Here is an 11,677-nt window from a genome sequence, read left to right as displayed (position 1 = left end):
ATCCTGGAGTGGTCACTTTTGGAAAAGGGGGTTGCGAATGTAAAGGCTGAGAACCACTGATCCAGACCTCTGGCAGGTGGGAGAGGAGTCACACAAAGATTTTGAGGTTGTGCACTAGTGGGCAAGAGCCATACCAAGGTCCTTGTAGCAAAGGCTGGCACCCTCCCCTCCCCGGACCGCCAGCATCTGGCCTAGGTCAGGTTCCTCACAGCCCTGTCTGGCAGGCACCAGGCGGTCACAACCCCAGGGCTAGGCACTCCTGCCTCGCTCGAGACCGGTGTCCTCCTCTGGGAGGTGCCTCCATCCTCAGGGACCGCTTAGTGGGGCCACAAGCTGCAGGCGCCCTCACTCCCCCGCCCGCTGCCTGGCCAGCCGCTGGCGGGGCCCAGCACCACGGTCCCCGTCCCCGCCTGCCGGCGCAAGGTGCCGGCAGGGGGGGCTCATTAGCATAGGGCCGGGCTGCGGCGGCGCGGCTGGCTGGTGGTAGCGCCGGGCTGGCAGCTCCTCCTCCCCCTCCCCGAGCTCAGCATGGCGGTCAAGGTGACTCTGCTCCTCCGTCGCTTGTTGCATAAGGAGCCGGGTGTTGCGGGCGGCCAGTGTGGGGCCGGCGGGGGATTTGTGGCGGCGGCTGCTGCTGCTGCTCTGTGGGCCTGATACCCGGCAGCAGCCCCCAGAGAGCAAGGGGTCGGGGGAGCAACCCTGTGGAAGGGGGCGATGGGGTGTGAGGGAGATGGGAGGGGGAAGAGAGCGCCCCCCCACCCCGGGACAAGGAGTGTGTGGGAGGGGGGAGAGAGCCCCTCGGGGGCAGGGGCGAGTAGTGGGAAGGAAGGGAGCAGCTTTGGGGGGAAGGGTCCTGTGGTGGGGGATGGGAGGGGGAGCAGCTCTGGATGGAAAGGTCCTGTGGTGGTGGCAGGGAGCAGCTTTGGGGTAAGGGTCTGTTGTGGGCAGTGTGGGGGTGAGAGCAGCTCTGGGGGTATTGCGGGTGAATAGAGTAGCTCTTTGGGGAGTTTTAAGAACAATGCATTTCACTTGGAAAAATATTGATGATTCTTGTTGGGTATGCTTGTTGTTCTGTTGCACATAGTCAAGCCAAAGGTGTAAAATGTGTTTGTTTAGTGAGGTTTTTAGCCTACAGGTATAGCCTGGATGCTGGTGCATGTGCTTGAACTTTTCAGCGTCCCAAGGTCTTCCCAATTGTTTGTCTGAACTAGAGTGTGGTCATGTTTTAATTCAAGTTATCTAAGACAATTATAAATGCAAGTGAAGACACTTCACAAGTGTTAAGTATCAGAGGGGTAGCCGGGTTAGTCTGAATCTGTAAAAAGCAACAGAGGGTCCTGTGGCACCTTTAAGACTAACCAAAGTATTGGAGCATAAGCTTTCGTGGGTGAATGCCCACTTCATCAGATGCAAGACTTAAGTGTTACTGCAATTCCTTCTGCTAAGGGCAATTTCTACCATTTGGGGCAGTGGAGATACTGTTGCTCCTGACATTTGGGTCTGTTTCACTGTCTCCCTTGTTCTCAGACAACAGTTACTGAGTTTGACAGCTATCACTTCTCCCTGAATTGTTTTAAAGTTAAGCAATGAAAACTTAGATTTTAATGTTTGGGATTCTGTTTATCAGTTAGATAAGAGACCTGACATTTATTACCCTTATCAGCATAGATTGCATGAGGATTCCCTACACTACAAGTCAATTACCTAGCTAGTAAAGCATTAACTTTCTTTTCTTGACTTTACAGGTGCAAACAACCAAAAGAGCGGATCCCAATGAGCTACGGAACATATTTTTGCAGGTAAACTGATTTATTTGATTGACAGTTATTTCTTTAAGGGTATGTCTTCTCTACCAATGTTAAAGCACTGCCACGGAAGCGTTTTAACGTGGCTGTGTAGTCGCGGCACCAGCCCAGCGCTGTAAAAAACCACCCCCACGAGGGGAGTAGCTACCAGCTCTCGGAGTGCGGCTCCCCAGCGCTGGTGCACTGTCTACACTGCCACCTTACAGTGCTGAAACTTGCATCGCTTAGGGGGGTATTTTTTCACATCCCTGTGCGAGAAAGTTTCAGAGCTGTAAAGTAGCAATGTAGACAAGGCCTAACCCTTGATATGCTAGGGAGGGGTGGTTGCTATGGGGAGTGGTTACTATGGCAGGGCAATTGCTATGGGGGAATGGTTGGTATGTCAAAGTATGTGACACACATTTTATGTCGCACTCGGATCTTTAAAGTTCACATTATTTATATTGTATGTCAAAAGACCCTTTTAGGTTTGAGTGGCATTAAGGTAAACTGATACTGAAACAAGTTAGGTCTTAATACTTCTTTCCTTCAAATATTTTTGAAATAGTTACAACATTTCCTCTATAGCAGAAAAACAAAACCCCAAACCCTAAGCTGCATTATTTTTTTAAGTTATACTTTTCAAGATAATTAAAAAGCTCTACTTTGAAAGTGGTTTTATACTGTGGATTTTACTTTAAGGATTTTTCTGATTCTCTTATAAAAAGGTTGGACTATAGTTAAGAGTCGTAAAAAAATCTATTGTGTGTGTGTGTGTGTGTGTGTGCGTGCGCGCTGGTCTGTTTACATCATGTCACTTTCTTAGTATAGGGTTCCATAATTGGTATGTTTATATTGAATTACTGGAAGCTTTTTTCTCCACTCCTCTCTGATTTCCCTCAAGCCGTCAGAAAGATAATTCTAAAAGGAAAACATAAAATTATGAAAGTAAGATTTTGTAAGATTGATGTGATCAAATGTGGGGCAGTGTCTTTGGTCCTTGATTGTGTCTCTTAATATTTTAAATATCTTTCCATGTAAAAAGGATATTTCCCTTACAGTCAGAAATTCTCAAGTAAAACACTTTAGCTAGAATACAAGAAATGAAAGTAATTTTAAATTAAGGAGTTTCACTGGAAATAAGACTGTAATAACACAAGTCACCTTTATGTCACCCTTGACATATGCCCTTTGATGCTGTATTATCAAGTTCCCAGATGTGCTAAGCAGCCAAGAGACCCTTTTGGCTGAGAGAACTAATTATATCTAACCATCACATTTTTTCATAGATGGTTAATTTGAATACAGGAGTGGGTGCTAAAAATTGTAATGTTATATTCAAATGATTGTCTAATTTTTTAATATCTGATATACCACGTAAAGTTTTTTTTCCCCGTCCCCCAGCATAAAAGCATAAACTGGAGGTGTAGTAGTTAGTCTTAAAGAGTAAGATAGTTAATTTATTGAAGTACAAATGAGTATCAGATATCTAAAAGCTGTTTTATTGGCTTGTGGACTTCTGGTAGTTAAACAGACCGTCAAACAAACATTTTGCCAGTCATACACAAGACTTGAAACATGACTGGGTTGTTTTCTGACATTTGACGTATTGAACTTTTTGCATAATCTTATTCTGTTCAACTGGAATGCTCTGTATAATGCAGAGCATATGTGATTCTTGTCTTATGTTGTGTTTTGAAGTAGGAGTTTTTGTTGCTGAAATGAAGTAAATTATTTGAAGTCATGTATGTAGTATTTTTTTATCCTTACAGTGATGCTAAATCTGTAAGTTCTCGATATGAAGTTAAATATTTTACTGGCAGATAGGCAGTTTGTTTTTAAAAAGTCTTAATTCCACAAGTTCTACAACAGATATGCAAACCACTTTGTTTTGTGCACATGAGAAATGAAGATGTAATGGCTGCCATATTATTTTTCTTGCATATCTGAAACTTGCAATAAAAAATCTGTAGGAACTTAAACATTTTAAATTGTTTAATATTTAGAGGTACATCAAATTAAGAAAAAGTTATGGGCATAGAAAGAGATCTTCTTGTGTTTCTTTTTGATAATTTGGCAAATTACACAAGTTTGAAATCCTGTTCATGCAATGTTGGTAGGTTATAAATAAACTTACCGTATTTATAATTTTGTTTATCACAACAGAAACTCTCCAGACAAAAACAAATAGAACTTTGTTGAGAAATATTGTTAGTGTTACAACACATTTCATAGGTCAGATATGTTGTGCTCTTTGCTGAGAGTGCAAGTCTGTTCCATGTTGTTCAGCTAAAGGGCGTGCATTCCTGCCTAAATTTGGCTTCCCTTGAAAATAGACACAAGTAACGATGTGGATCATGAAGAGGAATAGAGTTCATGTGTTCACCTTGCACTGTGGTACAGGGTGTCCTTATCCTTCCTCCTGTTCACATGATATATTCTACTAAATGTTACCATCCAATTCACATTAATATATTAGTGTGTATGCTGTGCATATATTATCAGAATTTCTGAAGCTTGGTGTAAGATTTTGTTTAAATTATTAAAGTGTTAGCAGTAAATCTTTTTATTTTTAGAGAACAAAAGCTTAAAGGAACAAAACAAAGGAGAAGTTGAAATGGAGAGTAGGAGGGACACAGATCTCTTTAGGACAGTGTTTATCTAATTTCCTGGTGAACCTCCATTTTTTTTTCTTAGAGGAGATGCAGTTAAATGTGGAAAGTATCTGGTTGAATGAGTCCCTGTCGGTTGAACCCAAAATGGAACTGAATCAGCAAGAAGGAAAAAGGAACGTTACCCTTTTCTATTTATTTAAAACACAGTACCATTTTTTTCCATTAAAAGTCCATTTTCTCAAATCCATTGCACCTGATTTAATGAGAATGATGAGAGGGATACCAGTGAATTTTTTCTTCTGTAAAGGATAAAGTTTGGAGGGCTAGAGGAAATATTAATTTAGGTTGAAAACCAATGTGATGACATCTAACTGTATGTTAAAAAGACAGACTGTGCTTAGCTTAGACATGTTATGTTGTGGTGATAGAAAACAAGATGTTCAAATTAATTAAATGCTCAGTTTTGAATTATCCTTTTTATGTGTGATAAGCATTCTCTTTTGCAAAGAAATAATTTGGAATTGAAGAATCAATTTTTAATTTTAGTATAAAGTTTAATGTGTAAGAAAGTACATTTATTTTAATTTTGGGGTAAATTAAATAACTTTATATCTATATCTATATCTATATCTATATATATCTATAGATATATATATCTATATCTATATATCTATCTATAGATATATATATCTATATCTATCTATATCTATATATCTATCTATAGATATCTATATCTATATCTATCTATATCTATATATCTATCTATAGATATCTATATCTATATCTATCTATATCTATATATCTATCTATAGATATCTATATCTATATCTATCTATATCTATATATCTATCTATAGATATCTATATCTATATATCTATATATATCTATATCTATATATCTATATATATCTATATCTATATATCTATATCTATATCTATAGATATATATATATATATATCCGAGTTTAGTCAAACATTTTATTTTTTTCATGCTAAGAGATACTTGCCTTATAGGTTGCATCGCAGAAAGGTCACTTGGGGCCAGATACTATGAATTTATAAATACATGTCAAAAGTGAAAGGCTTACCTACTTTGTCACTCTTTATTATGTTGGCTTTTTTGCCAGCACCTTTTCTAAATACAGTATCATGACTTTCTCATATGGAGCTGAAAATAATCTGTCAGGTTTCATTCATTTCATTCATTCATTCATTCATTTGTATCAAAAATAAATTCCAAAACAGTTTCTTTATTGTAAAATAATTTTCACAATGTAATAAAAATAGTTTGATTAGTTTGTTTCTAAATAAATAGGACAATTATGTTTACAGTATTATATGTTTAAATGTTTACTGTCTTTCATGTGCCCTTGACTGCATGCTCCCTCTTTTATAACTGAATTCTGCTGCTGTTGTGGATATTTTCAGTACCCTGTATGTTCTATGATCTTGCATATGCAGAGTTTACAGTGGAATGCACTCCCTGCACCAGAATCATGCTTCATAATCTAAGGTTTTTATTATTTTAAAATGGAAGGGTAACCTTAAGACGGTGTTGCAATGACATTTGCCTGAGTTTGCAAACATGCAGGAACCCTGAAACAATAGCTCTGATAAAGTGTGAACTACCCTGTTCATTTTAATGGCGTGTTAATTCTTAAATCTAAGACAACAGTTTATTTGTCATATGGTGAGTCCCACATGCCCCAGTCAAAATAAGGGCCCATTTTGCTAGCTTTCGTACAAATACATAGACAGATGTGGTCCTTGGTCCAAAAACTTTGCAGTCTAAGACAAGACACAAGTGGATGTAACAAACAAATAGGAGAAGATGGATGAAGATAATAATTATAGGTTTGTAGTCATTTAAAGTTTGTTTATTATTTCTAATTACAAGGAATAAATTTAAATGTTAGCTTTTAACCATGTCACTGCTGATAATTTTAATAGCAGTATACATCTAATATTCTCCTTAACCCACAGTCCCAAACAATTCCCACACTTTCTCTGGAGCCAAAAACCCTGCCTTTCTCTTTCTCAGATTTTGAAACCTCCAGCTTCTCTGATAACTTCTGTGATGCAGTTATGGATAGTCAAAACAAAAATATATTTTCAGTACAAAAAAACCTATGAAACATTGAAGACTAAAAATGTGGACCACAGCTTACTGTAATTTGAATGTAACAAAAGTAAACACTAGGGCTACTGTACTTATTGCTGTATTCATTTTGTTTAATATGCCAAAACACTCCAATTATTTTAAACGGAGCTACTTCAGAATTTCCAGTATGCCAACCAGAGATCTGCACATGCATGGGAGCCTTGCTGCAGAAATTAGATTCCGCGTATACATGGGCCTATAGTGTTTTTCTTAAATGGTGTGTGCGCATCAGAGTATTATAAAAATACTGAGACGCATGGCTAGAAAGGGTTAACATCCTGCAAAATAAATAACTCTCAAAAGACATATAGGGAGCTAATGTTTGTGTTTTTGTGTATTTACATATGTATAAGTAGGGTGGATAATGTAATCAACAGTCCGTGTCTATGCTGTATTCTGATAATTCAGAGGTCAAAAGAAAATCATATATTGTAAATTGAGTGTAAACTCGGGATATCTTAGTATTAATCTCTCTTTGAAATGTATTGTGAATGGTGGAGGAACAAGCAAATGGCCTTATGTTAATTCGTATCTCTAAGTACCAGTGATGGACCTCCTTCAGTCATCCTAATTACCCTTTGTTTCCTGAGGAATTCCAACTTGTCAAAAGACATGAAATTGTATAAAAGATCCTGGGGTCCTGATTTTGTCATCTTAGGTCTGCTTAAGCTTCATCAGGGGTAGTTTGAGTCGCAAGACTGAGGTCCCAGTTATGCCCTGAATATGATATTTGGACATTGGACTGTGACCTATTAATTGAATTCTAAAGGAACTCTTTGCAACTACAAAGCTCACCATCTCTACTATGAATCTGAATCTTAAGAATTGAACTCATGTCTGTATGTATATTGATCTTTTAACCATACTCTCTCTCTTTTGGTTTTTAATAAATTTTAGTTTAGTTAATAAGAATTGGCTGTAGTGTGAATTTGGGTAAGATCTGAAACATTCATTAATCTGGAAGGTAATGTGTCGGATCCTTTGGGATTGGTAGAACCTTTTCTTTTATATGATGAAATAAGATTTACAGAAATTTTCATCATATTTGACGTGGGATGGAGGCCTGAGGCTGGATCACTTTAAGGGAGCTGTGTTGTTTGGACTTCTGAGTAATCAGTAAGGTAATAAAGAAGCTGTTTTATGCTGGCTTGGTGAATCTAAGTATTGGAATATCCACCAGCTTTTGGGGGTTTGGCTGCCCCATTCTTTGCAGTTCACCCTAATTGAGTGACCATAGCTGGCTCCCCACTAGGACCCCGGTCACAATGGCGTAGTCATGCTTGGATACACATTACCACAGGTTAATTGGGATTTTGAATCAGAACCATACGCTTGTCAAAATTAAATTTTGACATTGGAGAGTTTAAGGGTTAAAAATCAGTTACAGTGAGTGACCCATGATCAAGATCCTGACAGAAAATGCCTGGAAGAATTGTGCTTACAGAGAGGGTTGTATTTTAACAAAAGGCCCCAGAGCAGGAACTAAAAAAATCTGTTAATTGCCAGTGATAAGGAAGCAGACCCAGTGAAAATGCTTGCACTGAGAAACTAGCAGCTAGAACTTGACCAAAAGCAAAAAATAGCTAATATGGAAGGAGAAGCTGCTGAAAGAGAATGCCTGTGTTTTGAACATGAACAAAGAATGGCATAAATTTGATTGCAGGAACTAGAAGCTAAGGCAGAAGTGGACAGACTTAAGCTCCAACTCAAGAGAATAAAAGAACAACAGGAACTGTATCATTCTGGAAAGCCAGCTCCTCTCAACAGCAAAGATGGGGATATAATCTGTCCAGTTTGTAACAATGTTGGTATGTTGTTTGACTTTAAGCAGTTGTCTGTGTGTAACCAAATTTACCCCAACACTGCCACCTTTTATGTAAATGCTTTTACAGTGAGTTTGGGTGAAGGTAATCCCATAACTCATGCAGAGAATGTAAAAGTCAATGGTAAAGCTGTTCAGGGCAAATTACAACTTCTAATATCACTCTTCTTAAAACAGAGTTTGTCAAAGAAGATTATTTACCAAATTAGAGTGTGAATATTGTAATCCTCTATGAGTTTATCGTAAGTGTGCCTTTAACTAGAATCCATCTTGAATGGAATGGTGTTAAACATTGTTATAGCTGGTGTAAGGAAGTTATTGCCTAAGGATCTTTTGACTGGGGATGATATTAAAACTTTGTTCAGTCAAGTTGATAACATAAACCACTCACAGGAAAGAAATAATCCTGAACCTGTGTCTACTGGGGCAAGGATTTGCCTATGGAGGGTTTCTCCAGATGTTTGTATGAGGAAGATAGCTGTTTATCTGTGCAAAGAAGTAGTGAATATGTGGAAAAAATTCCTAATTGGTATCTCAGAAGTGAATCTGGTATTAGATAAGGCTCAGGGAGATGTTTCTCTAGAGCAAATTAAAGTTGGTGATCAGTTTAAAGCCCTAATTGAGGAAGAAAAGGGTAATTTTTTTGTTGGCTAGTAAAGCTTGGGAGAGTAAGTCTGACCCAGGTAAAAGTGATGTGCTTAAAGTAGCTCAGTGTAATAAGACACTATTTGTAGAAAACAGCAGTTTATCTGTGTCACGGAGTGTGGGGGAGTTAGCGCCCTGCACCCCTCTTCCTGAGATTTACCGTGACTCTCAGCCAGCCAGTAAAACAGAAGGTTTATTAGATGACAGGAACGCAGTCCCAAGCAGAGCGTGTAGGTACAACCAGAACCCCTCAATCAAGTCCTTCTGGGGGGGTTAGGGAGGTTAGACCCCAGCTTGTGGTTCCCTGCGTTGCACCACCCAGCCCAAACTGAAACTAAAAAAACTCCTCCAGCAGCTTTCTCCCCCGTCCCCTCTCCTTTGTTCAGTCTTCCGGGCAGAAGGTGTCACTTCTCCCAACCCCCTTCCTGGCTCAGGTTACAGCTCAGGTAGCTTCCTTCAAGGGAAGTCCCCCACCCGCAATGCAACTTCCCTGCAACATTCCCAGGTCAGTCCGCCCCTCTCCTTGCTCTGTCACAATCTGTTAAGGGAGGGAAAGGCAAAGAAAGTTTAGATGAGCATAGGCTGCCTTCTGAGCTGATGGCTTTGTCTCATCAGCAGTTTGGGAAGGCAAGGTTAGTGGAACATGAGTATCCCTATACCTTACCTGTTACCAGTGTGGAGAATTGTGACAGTGAAGGAAATGTTCCTGTGTCTGTTAGGGGTAATGACTTTCCTATGAAGGGAGCTACCCCAATCTCCAAGCAATTGTCCATGAACATCCATATGTGCTGGGACAAAGGAAAGGATATCCCAAGCTGTTTGTCTGTTAAAGGGGAATGTGTCTCCAGTGCTTTTCCGTCTGTCTGTACAGCAGACAGAAGAAGCCTGTCAGCCTATGATGGCTGAAAATTTATCAGTTGACCCAGAGCTGATTCTGGATACAACTAAAGCCCAGGAAGGAAGTGGTCTTGAATTTGTGTCTGCTAGGGATGATATTATAACTAGGTTGCATCCAGTTAATGTCATAAATAGCTCCCAGAGACCAAGCGATTCTGGTGCTTCTATTTTGCCTGTTGCTAGTATGTTGCTGGGTAAAGATATGACAACCTTGTCTGATCAGGGTGATATCATAGCCAGGGCACAAGGAAAGCATGAAGGTAATTTGACTGTTTATCCACTGATAGTGTGGAAACTTGTAATAAGGAAGAGAATGCTTCTAATCTTGTGACTATGAAGTCTAGCAGTTTACCTGAAAAGGAGTTCGTGAAAATCCTCCTAACGGGACAGAGGTGATTCTGGATTTAAGTGAAACCCAGAAAGTGTCTGTCGTTGCTCAGGAAAACGTTCCTTTAGAGCAAGTTCTAGGTGAAAAGGGTAAGGGCAGAATTTCTGTGAAAAATGGGTTGTTGCTTAGAAAAATTCCTGAAGAGAAAAAATCTTCAGGGTAGTTTTTGCAAGCAGTTTGCTGCAACTAATGGGCATGGAAGTGATTTGATTGAGTTAACTCAGGGTGAATCACTGTATAGAGAAAGCAACAGTGTTGTTTGGGAGATTTGTTCCAGTTCCTAACTGCCAGAGTCTTTCTGAGTTGCATAGATCCTCTGACTTTGCTTTAGAAAGACCCAATGTGGATATCTTTGAAAAGGTTTCAAATGAAATAAAAATTGTTAGGGAATTTAAACAGCCCTATAAGCTTAACCAGCTTGTTGGGGAGACAATGTTGTTGGAACATGAATGTCTCCATGTTGATACTTTTTAAGTAAGCAGTCTGTGACTCAGGCACTGAGGAAAGACCGGGTTACTGGGTTACAAGGATGTGGGGGAGAGTAGGCAAACTTTCATCTCTAGATATTTTGGATATGACTTGTAGTCTCTTAGCCCTGGTCTACACTACGAGTTTAGGTCGAATTTAGCATCGTTAGATTGATTTAACCCTGCACCCGTCCACACAATGAAGCCACTTTTGTCGACTTAAAGGGCTCTTAAAATCGATTTCTGTACTCCTCCCTGACGAGGGGATTAGTGCTGAAATCGACATCGCCAGGTCGAATTTGGAGTAGTGTGGACGCAATTCGACGGTATTGGCCTCCGGGAGCTATCCCATAGTGGTCCATTGTGACCAATCTGGACAGCACTTTCAACTCAGATGCACTAGCCAGGTACACAGCAAAAGCCCTGGGAACTTCTGAATTTCATTTCCTGTTTGGTCAGTGTGGCGAGCTCATTAGCACAGGTGACCATGCAGTCCCAGAATCGCAAAAGAGCTCCAGCATGGACCGAACAGGAGGTACTGGGTCTGATCACTGTTTGGGGAGTTGAATCCGTGCTATCAGAACTCTGTTCCAAAAGACAAAATGCCAAAATATTTGAAAAAATCTCAAGGGCATGATGGACAGAGGCTACAACAGGGACCCGCAGCAGTGCAAAGTGAAAATTAAGGAGCTCAGGCAAGCCTACCAAAGAGGCAAATGGCCGCTCCAGGTCAGAGCCCCAGACATGCCTCTTCTATGATGAGCTGCATGCAATTCGGGGGTGGGGGGGTTTCCACTATCCCACCCCTGTCTGTGGACACCTGCAAGGGGGGAGTCTCATGCAACAGGGATGAGGATTTTGGGGATAGCGCACAGCAGGCAAGCAGAGAAACCATTCTC

General features: G+C 40.2%; 1 protein-coding gene across 10 annotated transcripts in view; it reads left to right on the top strand.

The window, feature by feature from the left end:
* Positions 1-302: 302 nt before the first annotated feature.
* SLC25A12 (solute carrier family 25 member 12) overlaps positions 303-11,677 on the top strand; it is an 83,446-nt gene continuing 72,071 nt past the window's right edge. For 2 of the 10 annotated variants that reach the window (XM_065560771.1, XM_065560765.1), the window contains exons 1-2: positions 696-927; positions 1,746-1,799. In XM_065560771.1, coding sequence (XP_065416843.1) covers positions 715-927; positions 1,746-1,799 — 267 coding nt within the window. In that variant the 5' untranslated portion in view covers positions 696-714. Of the gene's footprint in view, positions 541-575; positions 928-974; positions 1,058-1,487; positions 1,579-1,745; positions 1,800-11,677 lie in introns of those variants that run through there. The other 8 variants (XM_065560773.1, XM_065560770.1, XM_065560769.1 and 5 more) reach the window with 8 other exon arrangements.

The sequence above is a fragment of the Chrysemys picta genome, chromosome 11 (assembly GCF_011386835.1).
Source record: "Chrysemys picta bellii isolate R12L10 chromosome 11, ASM1138683v2, whole genome shotgun sequence".
Lineage (NCBI taxonomy): Eukaryota > Metazoa > Chordata > Testudines > Emydidae > Chrysemys > Chrysemys picta.
This window is presented reverse-complemented; position numbering and strand designations above follow the sequence as displayed.